This window comes from Podarcis filfolensis (assembly GCF_964270895.1).
Source record: "Podarcis filfolensis genome assembly, chromosome: 12".
NCBI classification, from domain to species: Eukaryota; Metazoa; Chordata; class Lepidosauria; order Squamata; family Lacertidae; genus Podarcis; species Podarcis filfolensis.
The window spans coordinates 34,576,235-34,599,183 of record NC_139614.1 but is presented as its reverse complement, the minus strand read 5'-3'; the positions used below and the strand labels follow the sequence as shown (position 1 = coordinate 34,599,183).

At 44.8% G+C, this 22,949-nt stretch overlaps 1 protein-coding gene across 1 annotated transcript in view; it reads left to right on the top strand.

The window, feature by feature from the left end:
• Positions 1 to 276: 276 nt before the first annotated feature.
• Positions 277 to 22,949, top strand: part of ST8SIA6 (ST8 alpha-N-acetyl-neuraminide alpha-2,8-sialyltransferase 6) — a 42,433-nt gene continuing 19,760 nt past the window's right edge. The window contains exons 1-4 of the mRNA XM_083579944.1: positions 277 to 575; positions 846 to 956; positions 11,625 to 11,723; positions 22,247 to 22,333. Of these exons, the coding sequence (XP_083436070.1) occupies positions 481 to 575; positions 846 to 956; positions 11,625 to 11,723; positions 22,247 to 22,333 (392 nt within the window). The 5' untranslated portion in view covers positions 277 to 480. The remainder of the gene's footprint in view (positions 576 to 845; positions 957 to 11,624; positions 11,724 to 22,246; positions 22,334 to 22,949) is intronic.

The window sequence follows — 22,949 nt, the reverse complement described above, 5'->3', positions numbered from 1 at the left end:
GAACCCGGGTCTTGTGGCTAGGAGAGCTCGCCCACCCCGATCTTCCCAAGGCACAGATCCCCCCGACCCCACCTCCCAACTTCCCCATCCCTTCTCTCCGGATCTCTCCTCCTGCCTCTGTGAGACACGAGCCAGCGAGAGTTTGAGCGACTAGCTAGGGCTGCCGAGGGGCTGGGATGAGCTGAGGCCCCTCCGGCGGCGGCTCGCCTCCCCAGACCCCGCAGGAGGCGAAGCGGATCCGCCAGGAGCCGGAGGGGGGCGGAGCCAGAGCGGCGTCGGGGGGCGGGAGCGAGCGAGGGGCGGGGGGCGAGAGCAGCCGAGGAGCCCCGACCCTGCTCTGCCGCTCGCCGCCGCCCCTGCTCTGCCCGACGGGGTCGCCTTCGCTGCAGTGGGAGGCGGGCGGGCGGGGGCAGCGGCGACGGCGGCCGGATCCCGCGGCAGGCAGGCAGGCAGGCAGCTCTCCTCCCCACGGCGGCGGCGATGCGGGCGGTCCTTGCCCTGGCGGCTCTGCTGGGCAGCCTGCTCCTCTGCCTGTGCCTCGGGTGGCTCTCCGCCGATGGCTCCGGCGGCGCGAGGTACTGGAGGGATCTTGCCTGGGGGGCTGCTGGGGGTGGCGGGATCCCACGCGGCAGGGATGAAGTCACGGGGATGGGGGTCGGGAGAGAGGCCAGCTCCAGCTTCCCTGCACGAGGGAGGCTTCCCCAAGGCAGGGGGCGCGCGTTTATTGCGGGGGGGGGGCGTGCACGAAGGTGCCCAGGTCTTTGCTGCGGCTGGACTGGGCTTCTTCCTCGCGCCACTTAATGCTCCCGGCTGGCCAACTTGGGTTTGTCTCGCTTGCTTGCCAGGGGCTGGGAGAAGGAGGTCAGGGCGACGACGGGGGGCACCCCCAGGGTGATGCGATCTCTCCGGGCGCCGTCGGCACCTGCCCAGCTGGAGCCTCCGTTGGCCACCAACAGGTAAAAAGGCTGAGCTGTGTTGTTGTTGTTGTTGTTGAAACGCCTTTTCTCGCCTCCGTGTTGGGTTGGACCAAGAAAGGAGAGTTGCGCTGTTCCAGTGTGAGAAAGGCAGCTGCGAACATCTGGACCAGCGGTGTTCCAAGAAGGGCCGATCATCTTGAAAACACCCACGAGTTCCTGATATTGTGGTTGGTCCCTGATTGTCCTGCTCTCACTTCGAGATCCCAACTCTCAGGGCTCAACATACGGTGACCTTACTTTTTCTTTTATTTTCTTTTTTTTTTTGCAAAATATTGTTCTTGTAACGTGCTTTTTGGCTTCACCAACAGCTGTGAAAAGCTTGGTGGTAGATTATCTTATACCTGTATTATATCAGTTACTTTTAAAATTGCATTTTAAAGTGTTAATGATATTTTTCAACTGAAGCAGCACAAGGAATCATTTGTTCATTTCAAAATTTGTAACTGGTGGTGGAAACCAGATTCCTTTCCAGGAAAAAATGAAATCAGAATTATTTCCCATTTAGGTTAGCAGAGGAGCCATCTTCAGCTTTGAATATATTCTACCCCCACATTTGTTTTCTTTATTCTTTCTTACTTACTTTATCCATCATCTTCGCTTTGCTTCAATCCTTTCTGCTGTGAGTCACCATCCTTGAGCTCAGGTGTTTCTCTTTCAAACACTTTAGCCGTGATCCACGAGACCACAGTAATTTTTTTCTTGAGAAGTTTCTTGTCGTCTCAACCCACTCATTAAACTCCCACGGCATAAAAAACAAAAATAGTTTTTAGGATTTGGTGTGAAAACTTGCAGAAATGGAAATGTCACAAGAGTAAGATGAACAGTTTCACACAATTTGACCTTTAGAGAGTTCTCAGGTCCAGCCTCCGCCTGCTTTTAGAATCCCAGCAGTTTGTGACTTCAATTTTATACCAGCCTCCCAATCCCATTTAACCAAGAGTCTTACTTCTGAGTAGACATGTATATGATTGTACTGTAAATAGCCATTAAGTTCAGGTTTAAGAGGAAGATTATGAAAAAGTTTTGCATGAAGAGAGATTTCAGATTGAAAACATTCTTGTGTGGGCAATCTTTTCCAGCTGGATGGGACTGGTAAGGTTTCTTTTGGGTCTCTATTTCCATTGTTTGGTTCTACTGTTTTTAAACCTAGTAGCTTTTATTGTAGGATTGTAAATTGCCTTGAGATTCATGTAGTTCATATAACAACAAAATGCTGTATTGCCTGGAATGGACTTTTTGAGAAGATGCTTCAGAGTACTGTGATCATTTGGGTATATAAGGGGTGAGACAATCTTTCAGGTAAACTGGTCCCAAGCTGTATATAGGGTTTTAGCCACCAAAGCCAATGCTTTGAACATAACCTAGTAGCCGATTGGCAGCCAGTGCAATTTCTCCAGCAATGGAGGTAATGAGCAGTTGAGTCGCTGCAGTTTGCATCAGTTGCAGCTTCCAGAATCCAGATCAACCTCAAGGGTAGCCCCACATAGAACACACTGCAGTTATCCAGCCTGGAGGTTACCAGTGCATGGACAGTAGAATCTAGGCAAGATCAATACAGCCAGGGAACTGACCAATGTTAAGTCTATCGAGCTTGGAGCTGACCGTCATGCAAACTTCCTCCCTTAACTGAGGGCTAAACAGAATGTAAGGGTTGGGTTATCTGGTTTGGAGCCTTGCATTACAACATTGATGGATGAGCTCACACTATGCCAACTAACATTTTGATCAGGGCTTTAAAGGGGAATTATTGCCTTTGGGTGGGTTCAGCAGCAGGTTCAGACTCCACACCCAGAAGATCTGAATCCCTTTTCTGATGCTAGCAACAAATTCTGATTCTCAGGCAGGTCTACAGGTTATTCTTCCCCTGTGTTTTGGGTGGGTTGGGGGCTTTCTCTCTATATTTACATACACCGCTTTTCCTCCAAGGAGCTCAAGGTGGTGTTGATGGCTCCCCCACATCCCATTTTATCCAACAACCTTGGGTGTTGAGTTAGGCTGAGAGATGGTGGCTGGTCCAAGGTCACAGTGAGCTTCATGACTGAGTCGGGATTTGAACCCAGGTCTCTCAGCTCCTAATCCAATACCCTAACCGTTACTTCACTCTGGTGTTCAATTCCATATGTGACAGGATTCTCCTCAACCTGACATTATAGGCTGCTCTGCATTGGTTTTAAGTCTCCCGGGAGAGAGACTCATTCTTCTTATGTAGCTAGTTCCTCAGCTGATTTGTGCCTTTTGCAAGTATTTCCCCCCAGCATTCGACTGACATTTTTCTATTACTAGAGCGCTTGCTTCTACAGCACTTCCAATATCAAATAAGCCTTCCCACCTAGATTTTGATGCTGATTAAAGGTATAAACGGAGGCCTTCCAAGTCTTATTCCATTACAATTAATAAAGGATTTGCCAAGTTAAGCCGAGCAGTGATTTCTTTCTTTTTATTTTTAAGCCATGGCACAGAACATCCATTTTCTTTGTCAAAACTCTTTTACAGTAAAATAGAATGTTTTCCTGTCTCTTTGGCCTTCTGTGACTCCTGTAATTTCAAATTACTTTAGGGTTCAAAAGCAGTGAAGGACTGACAATATTTATTTCATTCTGTGATTGAATGTTCAACATTTGCTGCACTTCTGTAGAACACTGGGGATACCTTTACGGGCAATAATTGTCAATCCACTTATATAAATTTCCCAACAGCTTTTTAAAGAGTTCCTTTTGTTTGCTTACATCTAGTGTTTAATTGTGTGGAAGCAAAGATAAGAAAATACTTTGCACACAAAAAGCAACCACAGGTGTAGCAATGCAACAACAAAAGCCTTTCCTGGTAAGCCTTTCCCTACCAGGATGCCAGGTGCTGAACTGCAGGACACACAAACAGATGTGGTGCATCCTACAGTTTTTTTCCAAACATTCTTGACTCTCCTGTCAGTTTCCATTAAAGTTTGTAATGTGCATGTTGTAGGAGCAGCAGTCAGGCAAGAGAGATTAACTGACTAATAAAGATGGGAAAGCACCTGTTTCCAGGGATGAAACATTACATCGATATAATGCACTGGAATTATTTGGCTAAAAATGATGGCTGATTATTGTAGAAGTGTTAGCAAAGTCGCTTAAGTAATGCAGATGGAGTTCAGTGAAAAAAGAATCTTTGTAACACTTTATTGAGGAAAACTGAGGAAAATGGTGCATAATTTGAAGAGAAAGGAACAGAGGGGTTCAGTCCTTGTTTTGTTCAACCAAATATACAGAGGAAAACACTCTCAGGACATTTGCCATCTCAGTGACCCAGCCAAATGGGTGGCGTATAAATAATAAAATTGTTGTTGTTGTTGTTGTTAAAGAGCATGCCACTCTGGTTGCTAAGCAATACCTCCACCCACCCACCTCTTGGCTAGTTGACTTTAACATTAACAGAATTAACCCTTGAGATCCAAATAGAAATATCTCTGCTATTGCACTTCCAGAAAAGTGATCGTGTGAAATTCTTTCCACCAGTTGTCTACTCAGCAGCATGCTGCCACTCCTATTTCTAGGTCCTGTGTGAGCTGTCTCTTCCCTTCTCCATCCTGTCTCCTGACTATCTCTTCATCTCATTCCTCTACACCCCGTTTATCTATACCTCCATATCCTCTATGCCCACTTCTGCCCAATTTTATTATTTTGTTTCTACTTTCTTGCTCGACAGCTCCTCTATACCACACAACCTCTCCAGGCACTTGGCCAGGCAAGAAGGGTTTTCTCCAAAACTGACACTGCACCTCCCACACAGCCCCTGCCCTGATATTTGACCTTCCACAATGACAGACTTTGCCTATAGAGCTTAGAGTGCTTATAAACATTCTGTGACATCACAGCAGCTCACGCAATGACCTGGCTTGTGCGTGGACACAAGAAACAGGGGTGGTGTGTGCTTATGTGATTGTTATTTTTTTCATGGCTCCTGTCTACAACAACAGACCCTTTTGGAGAGGCTGTGAAATAATTAACCAAATGTAATTAATTATTAACCGTGCTACAGAGACCTCTATGTTCTTTCTTCTGTCAGAACGTTGTACCCCTGAGGGTAAAATAGTTATTACAAAGAATGGGAATAGTTACTTAGCACATAAGTAATGGACTGCAATATACATTGCTCAGCAAGCCTGGCAGCTGTGCTAAATTGACTGCCATCATTAACATTCTTATTTCCTCCCAGACTATGTCTTTAAGACACATTATGAAATAGCCTTTCTGGGGTGCACCTGGCAGAACTGATATGCCGGAAAGCATCGGCCAGCTATCCCCACATTTCTCCTGCAGGGGTGTTGACTTCTGAACTCTCCCTTCTATAGCTGTCCCTTTAACAGGAATAAATAGGTGATTATGGCCACATTCACACGCTGCATCTAAAGCACTATGATACCACTTTAAACAGTCATGGCTCTCCCAAAGAGTTCTAGGAGCTGCAGTTTTTTTAAAAAGGGCTGAGAGTTAAGAGACCCACCACCCACCCCGTTCCCCTCCCAGGGCTACAACCTCAGAGTGGTTTCACAGCCAATCCTCACAGGGAACTCTAGGAATTGTCATTCTCAGAGGGGCACAGCGGTCTCTTAACAACTCTCAGCACCCTTCACAGTCTGCAGCTCCCAGAATTCTTTGGGGACAGGAACCATGATTGTATAAAGTGGTATCATAGCACTTAAAATATATGGTGTGGACGGGGGGTATGTTCAGCTTCACTTGCTGCCAGTCATACATCTCTTCTGCTAAAGGGGCAGAAAATAATCCCCACTCCTCTTTTCTTCCTGAATGACATCTCTACACCCCTGACAAGCGCAGGAGAGGTGGAACTTAGCAGGGACCATGCTTGTCTTCCAAATGCAGAAATACTATTGAAGAATCTGTGGACCCCATTATGGAAATTAAGTTTGTCAATGTGATCAATTATCTCAAGTCAGTGTTCCACCTCAGGCTGTGTTGTGGGTGAGCTCGGGGGTTGGCTTCTTTGTGCCAAATTCCATCCCAGCACAACCCTGTATGTTACTCTGCATGATCTTAAGGCTCCCATGCCACAGCTGCTCCCTCTCTGCTCCTGTTTCCCCTAATCTAGTTGCATAGGCCACATCTTCCACCCTGTCTCTTGCATGTTCAGAAAGTACTCCCTGGATCGGAGGACAAAAGGCACCTCAGCTTTTCTGGAGCACATACCGTTGGAATAAGGTGCGACCCCTTTAAGCTCAAGCAATTCGCCCAGTCCAGCAGAGCTGGAGGCACCCCCCCCCCTTGCTGAGCAGGACCACATAGATTTGCAGTTGGCGTCTGACACATCAAGCAAATCTGTGAGGCCTGTAGCCTGACCTGATCCTGAATGCACAGTGAGCTATCCATGGTCCTGACTCTTAGTCAGCAGATCCATGCTTTGGCTCCTGGCTGGCCAGAAGGCCCCTGCGAACCACAGAAGGAGACCAGAGCATGGGCAGGCATGGGTTTATTTCAGAGCAGAGCTTAGGGCTCATCCACACTTGTCCCATGATTCCTAAGCACAGGCTTGAGAGGTCATCCTTTTTCTTGAGAGGGAAAACCCACTGTATACAGTGGTACTTCGGGTTAAGAACTTAATTCATTCTGGAGGTCCGTTCTTAACCTGAAACTGTTCTTAACCTGAGGTACCACTTTAGCTAATGGGGCTGCCGCGCCGCCGGAGCACAATTTCTGTTCTCATCCTGAAGCAAAGTTCTTAACCCAAGGTACTATTTCTGGGTTAGCGGAGTCTGTAACCTGAAGAGTCTGTAAGCTGAAGCATCTGTAACCTGAGGTACCACTGTACTGCCAAATTGGAACAAATGTCCATCAGTTTTTCTGAGGGTTTTCCCAGGGCAAGCAGCAGGTGAGAGCTGGGAGGGCTCACCCTCCTTTGTGTGGAATAAGAGTTAAGATGCAACCTTGATATAGGGGTTTGTATTGTTTTATTTTCTTGTTGTCTTATTTTTATTTAGATTAGTTTGACTTTTATTGCATTCTATGTTGAAAGCTTTTTTTAAAAAAGAATTGATTACATGAAATCTCAAGACAAACAGAAATGTGAATGAGTCCTCTGCTGCAGTATATGCAGTATGATGTCTCATTTTTAGAAATGACAAAGTTCCCTTATGCAGAGTTTGCTTTACCCACCTTGAGCAGGCTCTGTGCGGATGAGTGAGGGGTTCTGGGGAAGAGGCCGTCATCCCATCCTCGCCAGCTGCTGAACCCAGAGTAGCTATCAATTGAATTCGGCATTCAGTAGTGTTCTTGCCCCTCCAGGCAGAGTTCTGATTTGATTAGGCTCTCTTTTCACTGAGCTTGCTCATGTAATCTTTCTGCACCTGAGTTATAGAAGAAAATAAGCTTGGTGCTTGAAGAGGAGGGAGATCACAGCCCTGAGGCTTCCTTGCTTCGCTTTATAGTCTCTGTGGACATCACCTTATTACCAAGCAATGGCATAGTTCAGTAATTTTAGATTCTTGAGTTAATGGCCTTACAAAGGCTCTCTCTTTTAGGGGATAATTATTTTCCTTTGAAATGTGGTCATCCAGCCCTGCCGCTGTTGCATTTGAGGGGCCTTCCTGCTTCTGCTGTGTGGGGCCCTGGACTTCTGTCTCAGAGTCTGGCCCTGATGGCATTGCTGTTTCCCAGACTTTTGGGCACATGCTATTAGTTGGCCACCCCTGCCTTAGAGGAGAGTGACTTGTTGATGATCATCACCACAGCATTTTCCAAGGGTCATTCTCTTCTTTTCCCATGGCTGGAATGAATCCTTGAACTTTGGTTAATGCACAGGAGCCTTTGCTTATGGCAAATATGCCACGCTGTCAAGTTTATGGGACTGACAGGACCAGCCCTGCCATTAAGCAGAATCAGACAGCTGCCTCAGGCATTGATTTTGAGTGCCATGAATTGGCAGCAAAACTGTTAGTTACTTAATTGATTGTAGTGACTGTATTTTGACTGACTGGGAATGTGGAGAGATACTTGTGGGATTTTCTGCCTTAGGTGCCAAATGAATTTTATTTGCCTTGTGGGGAGGAGTGGGGAAGCACTTTCTGCTGACCCAAACCAGCTTGGCTTTGTTTAAAATGTCCTGAGATGTTTCTGGATTTGCTGCAGAAACTGGAATTCAGAATGCTAAATGTACTTATTAATTCCCATTCCAGTGGCTTAACTAGTTTGAAGGTTTGATCTTGCTTGGGGCTGTCCCTACTATTACAAAGAATGAGGCAACCACCACAGGCAGTAGTTGTTGGGTGGGGTGTGTAGGAGCAACATGTTGGAAGGCAGATCTGAATGTGTCACTAGGCCTACTAGCCTGCCATCCTCAGATGTTCCCCCATTGCCAATGTCAAAGACAGATTCAACTGCCAATGCAGTTGGCTTCTATACATGGACTGTGGTGGAAGGAGTGGAGTTCTTTACATGCAAAAGTCCTAGGTTCAATTCAATGGTCTGACTCAATATTGAGAAGCTTCCTACATTCCTAGGAGTTCCATATTGATCTTTGCATCAGACAGCAAAATGTCTTGAGCCAGCCATGGGGCATGGGAAGGAGATGCCTGCTGCTGATGTCTGGCTTCAGTAACCTTTCATTGGCCTAAAACATTAGTGACAATTCCATTGGGGGAAGGGGGGGAGTGGGAAGGGAGTGTCAGACAGCCTCTTACACAGTTGCCGTGATTAATGTCGGAAGACAATTTGTTACTTCTGCCGTTTAAGATTTTACAGTCCATTTCACCGAGCATTTAGATTGCATATTACCTTATTAATCAAAGTGTCACGAACCCTAAAACAGCAATGCAGTCTCATTATCTAATTTGACAAAATTAGTGGCAGAATACTTAAGAAGTTAAAAGCATGTATCCTATTGGGGAACAACAATTGGTTTATAATGGCCATAGAGTAGCTGACTTAATAAAAATGGGAGAGAATGAAGAATGAATAGCAGTGTTAGAAATAGAAGAACATGGTAGGGTATTTTCAAAATTTATACATATTTTGTCACTTTGGGGAGTGTCCAAACTGTAATATGGGGGTGGGGAGCCTCAGGCCAGTGGCCAAATGAAGCCCTCCAGTTCTTCTACCTGGCCCCCAGGCCTCTTCCCAGACCACACCCCTCATTGGCTCTACTTTTCACCCACCTTGAGTGTTTTCCCATGGCTGGAACGAGTCCTTGAACTTTAGTTAATGCCCCTTGTTTGTCTGGAATGGGTGATAGAGAGTTGTATGTGCAGAAACTAGCCTAAATACAAAGGTATGATAACTTCCACTCTTCCATCCATTTCCCCTCTGGGCCTGCCCTCCATTGCCATGTGGCCCCAGGATGGTTACACAGAAGGGAATGCGTCCCTCAGGCTAAAGAACACGTCGTCCCCCCCCAGCTGTAATAGCAAGTGAATCCTGGATTTGGGGAAGAAGGATCATATAGTTGGGGTAACTATGTGGGTGTCTATCCAGTCCGTATGCCAAGATCCAGCTGCCCGTGTGCGAAGATAGTGCCAGGCACTTGAGACAAGTGTAGAGTCCAGAAGGAGAATTGTAGCCAGCAATCAGGGAATCTATCAGTTCTTTCCAATAGTTTTTGAAAGGAGAGGGGAAAGAGTGCAAATATAAAGAGCATGTATTGTGAGCTGGCACAGTTTTTGACTTCCCACTTGAAATCCAGAAGCTAAGACGACTAGAAGTAATGAGTTTTAGGCAGTATGAGAGTCAAGGCTAAGAAAGAAGGGAATGCTAATATGCAGAAAAGGTCAAAGTCACCCAACCTTTGAAAACTGGAGATTATATTGTGATTGGGTAAGAAAGCATTGGACCAGGAAATATAATATTACCCAGCTTTTGGGAATCATTGGCTACCGCAGAGGAACTGCAGCACACAGAGCTCGTTTTTCATGTTATTAGCTTTCATTTTTTCCCCTAGAGGTGGCAGTCATTTGCACTCCCATGCACTCAGAAGGAAACTGAAAGCGAGATCCATGTTGTGTGTTTCCCAAGCACAAAATGTCAGGAATGGCTCCTGGATCTTAAAAACCCGAAGAACAAGAGCAAAATGATAGGTGGCCTGGAGACTGGAGCAGAACTAAGCTGAGTGACACTGGGCTGTTTGCGTTTCTACTATAAGTAATGATGGATTTTATTTAAAGCTTGTCACCACTCTTAGGACACTCTAAGGTTAAAGAAACATGCTGGGATAGCTGTGAACTCATGCTGTTCATCAGTGGCGTAGCGTGGGGGGTGCAGGGGGGCGGGCCGCACCGGGCGCAACATCTGGGGTTAGGGCAAATCCATGGGTTAGGGGGCGCAAATCCACGGGTTAGGGGGCGCAAATTACTTGCCTTGCCCCGGGTGCTGACAACCCACGCTACGCCACTGCTGTTCATAAGCAATTGCATTCTAGCATGTTGACTTGGTCTGCTTGCACTGTCCCATTAAAGCTATTTAATAGAGATACATTCAGAGATAAACTCAGTGTTTGATTTTTATGGTTGTGTGTGTATCTCGGAGCCAGTTTTCAATACCACTTTTATTTTTAGTGCGGCACTTTATTTTCTCTTGTATTGTTGTGTGCCTGTCATTCATTCCTACTGTGAAGATGAAAGCTATGTATTTGGAGACATCATTGCCAGGGGAATGAAGGCAGAACCAAGGTTGAAGGGGAAGAGGAATTCGGATCCTGAAATCTCCACCCACCTGACAGAACCATGAACTTATTCAGGGGAATAAGATGAACAGAGGTGATTTAGAGTAGTAGGGGAGTAGGGCCAGGGGTGGGGATGGGTGGGATGTCTAGGAGAACATTTGCCAACTTGGTGGCCTTCAGATATTTTGGACTGCATGCTTTGGGTTGTGGCTGAATCTGGTGCACAGCCCTAATATCTGAAGAGAATGCAGGCAAATTAAATTTTCTGTGTGGAGCATTTCTTGCCATGTTGAGGTGGTTGCCTGAAGTCAAGGCCTAGAAAGTAGGTTTAAAGCAGTGGGTGGGAGCCTTTGGTCCTCTGAATGTTGTTGGACTACAACTCCCATCATCCCTGGCCACCTGAAGGGCTGAAAGTTCCCCATCCCTGTCTTAAGAGCACACACAGCAGTAACACTGCAGAAGTGAAGCAGCACAGTCTCAACATGATACAAACAGAAGGTGGCCTTGAGTTCAATAATGGAAGAAAGGCTGGGTATAAAGGTAACAAATACAGCTATAATGATGCTATTTGAAATGCACATTCATATTTGAAATGAGCATCTTGTGTCTTTGTAAAAGCCATTAATGTTTATTGTTAAAATAGACATGCCTTTTTAAAATGCAATTATGTTGAAGCTGTGTGTGGTTAGATAGATAGACAAACAAACAGATAGATAGATATCACATTTCTGATTTACATCAAAATCAACATAACACACAGAACAATGCAAGCAAAACTCACCTCTTTATAATAAAATATGCTTCTGGTGGCAACTCAGAGCAGCCCACTTCTGGACAGAAACCACAGAATGAGAGTGAAACAGACTTTGCCATCCTGAGTTTTCTCCCCTCACAAGCTGGAGCTGCTGCTGCTTATCTTTGCTTCACAGCCATCCATTGTGCAGCTGCTGCCAAGACCATTTTTATTCTTTCAAAGACTGATTTTCCCTTTTATGTTAACAGAACAGCTCCCAATCAGACTGGAATTCAGAAGTCTGAGCAAGCCTCAAAATGCAAAGAGTTGTGGAACAACAATTGGTCTTCATCTATCAAGAAAAAAAGGTAGGGAGGTCTGCTTCTGTTCTTAAATTCAGTTGGTTTACATCCAAATACAGCTGCTAAACACAACCCAGGATACCCAGATGTGTGTTGGCAGTAGTTCCAAGGGTGAGATACTCATTGCAAAACCAGGGCTAGAGTGGAGTCGCATTGTAAAGAAATGAGTTACAAGACTGACTGAGGTTGCAGATCAAAGCACAGAGTGGCCAGACCTGAATCTAGACCTGGAATGCATAATCTCCAAACCTGAGTCCCTCAGGCCAGTGACAAAAGCTGGAGTCAAGGACTTGAACTGGAGCCTGAAGTACACATAAAACAGGCACAGGTAGAATCCCAGGTTCCCAGTATTTATATAATTGACATCTTGGGGCACCTCCCAAGGCCCACTGCTGATGCCTGTCCTGGGCAACTGGGAGGTTGGGTCTAGCCACCATTAAAATCCCCCCACAATGCCCTCAATATAGTATCACCCTGCGGAATTGTGGGAAAGATAATTGGTAGCTACTGCCACCTAATTTCTGTTGGAAATGCAACAGCAGGAATCGTGCTGCTAACTTAACAGTTAGTTCTGCTATCAATATGTCAGTTAACCAAGTTTGGGGTGGGTGTTGTTTAAGTAACAAGGCAGAGTGGAATGATATTCATTGAGGTAGCATGTGACATTATTGGCAGTGTGATTCTGAGGGAGCATTTCCTCTGTAGGTTTGGTTGAATGTCTCCCTGCTATGTACAAGACCTCAATGAGAAAAGAAAAAACTTCTCTGTTCCTTTTTCAAATTCGATGCTGTTCTTGTGTTCCTCAGCAATGTGTTGTCAGGATTTCTTTTCTCTCTGGACTACATTATTTAAATGACTTTGCCAGCCACCCCACCAGCACCTATCAATGGCACCCTGGCAATCTAGGAGCATAATACTGCTGGTCAGGTACAAGGGTTGATGCTTCACATCTTATCCCTCTTCCTTTCGGTGCTTGAAGAGGCTCTGAGGCTGGAGCTGACACAGTTTCCATTAGTCCACCAGCCCAAGTTCAACTCAGAGCAAACCCACTGAAATTAATCAAGAACTAACTTTGGATTCAACCTCAAGTCCCTGTCTACTTCACGCCCCAGAGTTCTTGGATGTATGGTGTTATTTGTTGTTGTTTTTCTAGCCCAACAAGCATATTACTTCTAATTTCTTCCCTTTCTTAGTCCCAGAACTTCTGGTTCCACTGTAAAACAGATGAGCAACCTGTGGTCTAATTTCAAAAAGTCTTTTGCAAGCAGCCTGTTGAGTGGGAAGGAAGAAGCACCAGATGAGAATGGAAAGCAGGCAGTGAAAAGAGGGACTGGAAGAAAGCAGAAAACAAAAGAGGAGGTCCTGCCTTGTTTCTGCTCTGGCCCCGCCTGCCACTGGATTCAGCCCTGCCCAGTGTCAGCACACGGTCCCTGACAGATTTCCCCAAGGGAAAAAGGTTGTCCCACCATGTCCTCTCACATGATGTGTCCACAAATGTTAATGCACAAGGACAAAGCAAACCTCTAGCAAACACCCTCAGTGTTTTGTTCTTTTCTTTGTGTATTGATTTTTATGCTGCATGTTTCAACAAGCAACAATGACTATACCTATTTCAGCGAGGTATTTCATTTACTGCTTCTCCTGAGAAGTCTCTCCCCCCCCCCCGCATTCCCTTTTTTTCTCGTTAGACTTCAAGCATTCCAAAATCCTTCATTAGGACAAAAAAAACATCAAGACACTATCTTCATTTAGGCTTCTTCTTTTTTTAAGTGTTTTGAACAGCAGATAACGTTTAAAAGTTTGCCTCTGTTGAATGAGATGCCTCTAGGTCAGCTCTCGCATTCAGATTGCTCTGACGAGTCACAATGTGATGGAAGAGCACACAGTACAGCACATCAGAGCAGTAGCCCCTCGCAAGGACCTGTTCTGCAATTCTGGACCACCACTAGGGAGTGGAGAGCAAGGAGAGAAGTGCAAAGTTGTGATTCCGCCAGCTCAGCTATGGTAACAGGCAAACTCTGCAGTAGTCAGTGGAGCAGTTTGCTGGTGCAATACCTGGCTGCTAGGGTGGGGTGTGGGGGAATTCCTGCCTATATCCTTAAGATCAAGGATAGCCAACCCATGAGTACATTTGCAAACCATAGAAACTGTTGTGGACACCACCTCTGTGCTGCAGCTCTCTGTAACCACCCCTCCCCATAGCATAAAGGTAAAGGGACCCCTGACCATTAGGTCCAGTTGCAGACGACTCTGGGGTTGTGGCGCTCATCTCGCTTTATTGGCCAAGGGAGCCAGCGTACAGCTTCCGGGTCATGTGGCCAGCATGACTAAGCCGCTTCTGGCAAACCAGAGCAGCGCACAGAAACACATTTACCTTCCCACCACAGAGGTACCTATTTATCTACTTGCACTTTGACGTGCATTCGAACTGCTAGGTTGGCAGGAGCTGGGACCGAGCAATGGGAGCTCACCCCGTCACAGGGATTCGAACCGCCGACCTTCTGATCGGTAAGCCCTAGGCAGTGTTGTTTAACTCACAGCGCCACCCGCGTCTCCCCATAGCATAATTAGGCTTTAAAAAAACTTTCCATTGGTTAAGGAAAGCTTCTTTCACACTAGTTCAGATGGGAGCCTGTGGGTGTCAAGCCTATTATAGCACATGTGTGCTCACAGGCATCATGTTGGTGACCCATGCTTAAGGCATGAATTGGGGAAAGGGTGTAGCTCAGTGACAGAGCATCTGCCTTGCATTCAGGGGTCCCAGGTTCAATCTCTGGCATCAATATATGTAGGAACTGTCTGCTATCCGCAGATTCCAAGGTCATTAAGGAGAAGTCTGCTTCCTAATGGGTTTGTAACATATGCTGGTTGGGAAGGAGATATCTCCACCCTCCACATTGTGGTGTGCAGCTGTGTCCTTTCCCCATCATCCCTCAGAGCTATTTCTTTAGTTCCTCCCTGAAGGCTTCTGTGGCTCCTTAAGGCAACCGAATTTGCAAGCAAGTCACTCAGCTTACCCAAGCCCATTGGAGAGCCAATGTGATGTAAAGATGAGAGAGCCAGACTAGGAGACTGGGGCCCGAATCTCCACTCAGCTCACTGGGTGACCTTGGGTCAGTCACCTTGGACCACTCACTGCCTCTCAGCCTAACCTACCTCATAGGGTTTTTCTGAGAATAAAATGAGGAGGGGAGACCGTTGTACACCACCTTGAGCTTCTTGGATGAAATGGCATGGATAAATGAATGACAACAACCAGAGAACAGCTGGCCAAGATGGGAAATGCTAAACTTTGGCCACAGCTTTATTGTAGGGAGAGTTGGGGAAAGGCAATGCAAGGTCATGAATGCCTTGCTGAAAAGAGATGTGTGTATGCAGGAGTGCCCAACACTGACATGGTTAGGCTTCTCCCTTTGTGGAAAGCAGCCACCGACTGGCAAGACTAGGCCAATTGATGGAGGATATTACTTTTGACAGCTATTAGGCAAGATACATACTGTGTTTTGCCCCCATTATGTAGGCTACTGGGGGCTCAAAAATCAAAATGGAGATTGGAGTTCACCAGAGGTCACCTCACCATCCCTTCACCAGATCAATTGTTGGAATTATGTAAGACCGTAAGAAACTGCTATATACTGAATTAGACCACTAATCAGACAGCCCTGTCTAGACTTATTGGCGGGGAGTGTACTGCAAAGAGGTCTTTGCTAGCCCAGCTAATTGAGCTCTTTTCAGCTGGAAATTCCAGGGATTGAACATGGGAAATTATCCATGCAAAGCATAGGCTTTTTCACTAAGCCTCTTTATTTTATATTTGTTCATACACATCTCCTCATTATCTGAATTCATTGTGTGTCCTTCTAGTAGATCCTTGCCAATGTAAATGGAATTTCCATTGATTTAAATGTCTGATTAGCTGATCAGTTTTGATGACCTTTAAGTTATTTAGCTACATGGGTTCCTTCTATTTCCCTCCATTATCGCTATAAGATTGTCGCCTGCTGTTCACACTTGTGCACCGTTTTCTGCAGGCTGCATCTGGAGACGTTGGTCCTGGATGTACCATTTACCCACATTTGAAGCAAAACACTCCACTTGAAACACCCAGTTCGTATTGGGTTGCATTTTGAATATGCTTGTAATCTCATGAGCACTGATGGGATAAATGATTGTCATCTTATAGGAAAGAAAGAAAAAACAGCTGTCTTAAATAATTACAAAAATAACAAACAAAAATGACTGCCCTGGCTGTTCAAAACATGAATTATTTTTTTAAAAAAATATATCAATGGAGACAGAATGAAGAAGTTTCAAAAAGTGCTGTAAACTGAAATGCTTATCTCCTTCTGCAAAAGCTGTCAATAAAGGCCCTGAAGTCTCCTTGAGAAACAAATAGGCACTTAGAGACCAAGCAGAGCTATTTCATGTTCAAAAATGAAAGGTAGGCGATTGAAGACTTTTTCCCCTTTTTGTTTAACTGGTATTGAATGGGCATTGTGTGGCGCAGCATGCAGTTAATATCTGATTCTAACACAACCTCAATAAAACCTTGCGAAACTCTCAGTCCTGCCCAATTTGAGGGGCTTTGTGGATTGACAGTAAAACTTCTAAAGCAATACAATACTTAAAGGTATCTTGTTTATTTCACATTAGGATCTGTTTTCTCCACCACCTGCCACTGGCTACAGATAAACAGCCAGTTTGGAAACCTCTGTTGACTCAAAAGTTGGGTGAAAAATTTGTTGGTTCACTAGCATGGGGGCAAGCAATGGAGGATGCCTTCACCCTGGTGTGGATCCCCTTCATTATATATACAGCATAAGAAGACTATGACTTATCCCCCCCCCAACAGCATACGAATCAATATGGCTAACTTGACTCAGCACACACTCACCCCACACACATACAACCAAACTACACTGCAACCAACTGAATACAACCAACCAAACTCTGGACCCTCCAATCTCTTGCAATGCCCTCAAAAATAAATAAATATTTAAATAAAGGACCTACCCACGTGATGCTGATACAAAAACCCTGCACAAACACTATGCAATAGAATGAAATATCATTATCCCCCTCTCTCTCCTCTCTCTTTCCCCCCAACTGCACTATGTACAGTATATGACTACAGTGTCTCAAACTGAAAGCAAACAAACTGTGGAAAAGATTCTATGAATGGAAAATGGAAACACTATATATGTACTTTTTAAGTTTAGTTTTATTTTGTTTGTTTGTTGCACAAGAAAATCTTTAATTAAAAACTAATTATTAGAAGTTGGGTAAAAGTAAGTAAATTTTAAGTGGGTGCTGCTGCATCTGTTGTTGCAAGAAGCTTTGATCTCTTAATTCCTTTTATTCGACTTTTGTGTCACAGAAGTGATGATGACTCAACCAAGGACTATTGCCGAGGACGAGGACTCTGTGCAGAAGCAGGAAAGCTGCTGATAATCACTTCTAAACCTCAGGATAAATGGGACTTGGAGGGATTGGGATAGAAAGTGTTGAGAGCTTAAGGGAACAGAACAATGTCAAGGTTTATCATGCTTCCCTCTCCAGTTAGCATCTTCAGGGTGAGAGATTTGTTGCTCAAGGGCTCCAGTTGCCATTCTGAACTTAAGTTTCTTTCAAGAGTTGATGTTGCTATAAAATCATGTGTGAGGAGACGTTGGGGTGAACCAGCTGGAAGGTGACAGAAAGGGATGAAGTGGGAAGAAGGTACTGATTAATCAGCCTGGTGGAGGATACAGGTGGGTTCAAGAGATGCCTTTGGTGTGGGTCCCAGCCACTGAGAAGGAGAAGGGGAAACAGGAGCAGGTCAACTGACATATCGGAAGAGAAGTGGGATCAAAAAGGACAGCAGCAGAGAGAGTATGGATGAGTTGGAAGCTAGGAAGAAGGAAGAAGAATGAAGAAGAGAGACTGAGATGAGCTGGAATGGAGAAAGGAGTGGGAATGTGTGAGTGAGCATGGAGGAGGAAATGGAGGAGGAAACAGAGAGTCAGAGAGTAAATGGGGGGGGGGGACCAAGGAAAGTAACAAGGGATGAGAGACAAACTATGTTCTCCAACATTGAGCTAATGTCTGCTCTCTAGTCTATGCAGTTGTACAGTCATACCTCATGTTAAGTCCGCTTCATGTTACGTTCTTTCAGGTTACGTCCCGCGGCGACCCAGAAGTACCGGAAAGGGTTACTTATGGGTTTTGTCTCTCGCACATGCGCAGAAGCGCAAAATGACGTCACACGCAGAAGTGGTGAATTGCAACCCATGCATGCACAGACGCGCTGCTGCGGGTTGCGCTCTTTTCATGTTGCAAACAGGCCTCCGGAATGGATCCCGTTCGCAACCAGAGGTACCACTGTACCTTGGTTCTCGAATGCCTTGGTACTCATATGTTTTGGCTCCCGAAGACTGAAAACCCGGAAGTAAGTGTTCCAGTTTTCGAACGTTCTTTGGAAGCCGAACATCTGACGGTGTTTCCGCAGCTTCTGATTGAGTGTAGGAAGCTCCGGCAGCCAATCGGAAGCCACGCCTTGGTTTTCGAACAGTTCCGGGAGTCGAACGGACTCCTGGAAAGAATTAAGCTCAACAACCAAGGTACCGCTGTGTATCCCTGCACTTAACATAATGGACAGTGTGCCCATGCCAGGTACTTCTACAGGCTCAATGCTACATAGTTGGAAGGATTCTGAAGCTGTCCAACTTCCACACTAAACAAGAATCTTCAATAACTTTTTTAGATTAATCTCTGTTATCCATATCATGTTCTACTTGAGCATGAGATGGTATAATCCATCTTCTGAGTTTTATTCTTCAGGATCTATTCCCTCACAGTGAATAAATTTGCTTATTTATTAGAATTATTTATACCCTGCCTTACAGCCCCCCATGGAGTCCCTGGAGCAGTCCACAAACATACATGTATTATAATAGTCTCTCTCTCTCTCTCTCTCTCTCTCTCTCTCTCTCTCTCTCTCTCAGTAGGTCCTTCATGTGACCATTGAGCTGGAGTCTAAACAGAGTGCTTTGATGTGCTTCAGAGCTAGACATTGGTTCTGTGGCTTTTTAATATGTTGCCAGTCCAATAACATCTCCAATAACATCTCTTCCAGAATCTGACAGTTGTTCTCATTTTGTGATCTCCAACTTGCTGATGTCCTAAGGCAGAAGTCTGCTTTTAGAACCGTGCAGGAGTTTCCCCTCGACAGCATAATTGCCCCAAGTCACACACACTCACAGTGTCCTATCTGTTGTATCAGCTTTATAGTCTTTCCCCTTAATTTATCAAGATTTCCCCCTTAGGCCTCAATCTTCTAAGTGAAATTATGTTGTGGTATACGATGATATTCAGCATCAAAGAATGGAACTGTCAAGTGGTTTTCCCCACAGCCAACTAATTCTCTCTCTGTCTCTCCCTGGTTGAACTGCAGCCTGCAGCTAATATAACCATACTTTTTATGTAAGTGGTTGCTTAGTAAAATCAGCTAAGTTGGAATGACTTGGAGGGGGGGGGTTGTTCTAAGAAATCTTCTTTGGATGTGTCTATCAGCTACAATGTGTCAATGTCTATTACATTGAAATGTTTATTTTAAGAACAATTCTGTTCTGCTCATCCTGTTTGTTCTGGGTCTCTCTTTTGCTAAGTGTCCCTTTTACAAAAAGAAGAAACAAAACTATTCGGCAGAGTTCCTCGCTTCTTGGCTTTAAGGCTGCATGACCTGCTATCTTTATATGTGCTGTAAGGGTGCCTGACCTTCAAGGCAGAGAGAGCAGCCACCTGTCCTGTCATCTCAGATGATCTCACCCTTTACATACCCAGCCGATCACTGTACTCCTGCAGATCCCATCTCATCAGGAAAACCCTTTCCATGTAATGTAGGAACTGGGCCTTGAATGTGACAGCACCCACCCGCCGGAACTCCCTCTCGTGATATATCAGGCAGGTGCCATCGCCATGGTCTCTTCAGTCCCTACTGAAGACCATCCCTTCCAACGAGCCTTATCTCTAAACCACTGAGCCTCTTGGGCTTGCCAATCAGAAGGTTGGTGGTTCAAATCCCCACAATGGAGTGAGCTCCTGTTGCTCTGTCCCAGCTCCTGCCAACCTAGCAGTTTGAAAGCACGCCAGTGCAAGTAGATAAATAGGTACTGCTGCGGCAGGAAGGTAAACAGCATTTCCATGCACTCTGCTTTCCGTCACAGTGTTCCGTTGCACCAGAAGTGATTTAGTCCTGCTGGCCACATTACCCGGAAAGCTGTCTGTGGACAAACACTGGCTCCCTCGGCCTGAAAAGTGAGATGAGCACCACAACCCCATAGTCGCCTTTGACTGGACTTAAACTTCCAGGGGTCCTTTACCTTTTAACTATCAGTGAAGATTTTTTTAAAAAAAGAAAATATTATCTGTATTCGCCTATGAATGAATGAATGAATGAATGAATGAATGAATGAATATGGTTTATTATTTAGGTTTTTGTTGTTGCTTCAGGGTGTTTCACAGGAAGTGATTCGTGCATGAAATTGTCATCATCTCAATGATGGTTCTCTGGGGCTGATGTTCTGCTGTACGTGTTCCATTATTGGCTCCAGTTGGTAGGAATCACTTGCTTCATCCTGGGTGTGTAGCTGCTGTGGCAGAGAACAGTGGTCGTTTGGAGGGGTCGCCAAGGATGGGAACTTTAACATGATAATTGCCAGAGTGCTTGTGAGTGGAATCTGAGGGGTCTCACTCTGCTCTTGAAATCCCCCATGCTACTTATTGCTAGCCAGTAGAGTTGCTACAGCAGTGAGTGATTCCTGGTGGTCTCCTAGCGTTGAGTCCCCAGTCAGTGTTTGTTGGGGCATAAGACTGCACACACCCTTACTTTGAAAAATGTACACAGGTCCAACTTAGACAACTTACAGTATATGTATTCAGGAGTCCAGTTTTTCTTGGTCCCTTCCCCCATTTCTTTTTAAATGGATCTTTCCCTTAATCCCAATCAAAGGAAGCTGCTGAAATCAGGGAGCTGGAATCAGGAAAGATGTGTGAACCTCCCCAGGTATACCAATGTTTTTCTCCTATTTTAGAGCTGGGAAACCAGGACCCTGCACTATTTTTGGAAGGGGTGCAATGAAAATAAGTTATTTTCATCAGAAAAATGTTGGAGAGTATGGAGTTATGCAACCTTCCCAAGCCAAGGAGATAAGTAGATTACAACCTTTAGAAGACATCTGAAGGCAGCCCTGTATAGGGAACTTGTTAAAAAAATTAATGATTAATTTTGTTTTTGTATATGTTGAAAGCCACCCAGAGTGGATAGGGCAACCAAGTCAAATGGGCAGGGTATAAATAATAAGACGATGATGCTGATGGTGATGATGATTGAATAGGACATTCCTATTTTCATCGGAGAAATGTTGGAGGGTATGTACCCACTTGGAAGTAAACGTCACTGAACTCAATATGGCTGCACTTTCAAGGCACAAAGAGAATTAGCACTGGCAGCAAACACACAGAATATTTGTTTCTCAAAGTCGTATGAAGTCTTGTTTGCAAGATGCTTTATCAAGGGGCGAAACATTTCAATGGCTTGCATCTTTGTGAGGCCTTTGCCACTGAGGCTCATTGCATCTGAATGTGATGTTCTGCTTAGAATGCGTCTCGGCAGACAAACATTCATTTTTGCAACAAAAATATTGAACAGCCTTGAACACAAAAGGGAAGCTGTTGAAAGAGCCCAAGAAATAAATAAATGAACATTCAAGGCAGCGCAGGGCAGAATGTTGCTTCACAAGGCTTGCCTGTCTCTCCAAACATCATAAATGTTTAAAAACTTGGTTCAACAAGAAGGAGATTATCTGTGGCACAAATGGGAAGAGATGTGTGTTTCAGAGAGGCTGTTTCACGTAGGGCTGCCAGGTTTTTTCTTCAGAAGCAATTCCATTATACTGTGGAGATCTGTGGAGCAATGTCCATGTTGCTCAGCTGGAAATTTCCAACTTGAAGAGCTCACATCACTTGCTGACCTTTTACCTGCCTGCTCGGCCTTAATTCAAAACCATTGCTCATCTTCTGCTGTGTATTTTGGAAAGTGGTTTGCCTGTCTGATTTCTACACATCTGGACACCTCTTCAGATACCATATATCCAAATTTTGCATTATTATTCCTGAGATCAAGGAGCAGGTTTTCATCTATGCTTAGATGGAATTGGATGCCACTTGGAATCAAGATGGTGAACTGCGCCATTCAAACAGTTTTTAACCAACATTTACATATTTGTTTCTGAGATCAAGAAGCAGCTTTTCATCTATGTTTCCCTAAGAAGAGGGACTGATGGTTAAACCTCTGTGGGAATTGTTGCTGCTAACAATTCTCAACACCCTTTACAAACTACAGTTCCCAGGATTCTTTGGGGGAAGACATGGCTATTAAAATGCTATAAGGATGCTAAAAACGCATGGTGCAGATGCGGTCTATGCCACACCATGTATTAAAGGGCAAAAAAAAGTATGCTTTTGATAACACATTATTTTAATCTTTTCAGATATTCTGAAGACTATTATTTGCAGATAGTTGGGAAACTACAGAACTGTACGTGGAAGAAGAAGCCACAAGAGTATGCCAGATTCAGGTAAGTTTGTTTCCTTAATTCTACAAAACTGTCTGCAGGAGAGCTGTCTATGAAAATGTGATACACTGAGATAATCAAAATTGTGGGGGTTTTTTTTACATCCGTTGTCTGCTTCTTGCTGCTTTGGGAATAGAATGCTATATTAGGGCAATTTTCAGCAGTGCAAAAGCTGAAGGAATGAATAGAAATACTGCTTTGTCTACTTTGCTGCCCTGGGCTGCTTTGGGAGAGAGGGTAGGTTATAAATTAAATAGCGAAATACCTTCACTATATAAAGAAATGCATAGCAGAATTAACCCAAGCTATTTCAGTGGGTTCAAAAGCAGTGTTCATTCTTTACGTATAGAGAATGGGTGACATGTGCCTTTCAACAATGACACAGATTCCGTAGATTTGTGGGCAACCGTAGGAGATTTATCTGTCTTCCACCCATGCCTTTGCACTTTAACCTTGTGGGCGAAGCTTTCCATTAAAGCAATTTGACATCGTTCCCGATACCAGAGTCCAAGGAGATTAAGAAGAGAAGTCTTCTGACGTTTTGCAATTATTATTCTAACAGCTGTTAACTAGCATAATTATCAAATCCTTAAAGAGTATGTTCTTTGCTGATGAGAAG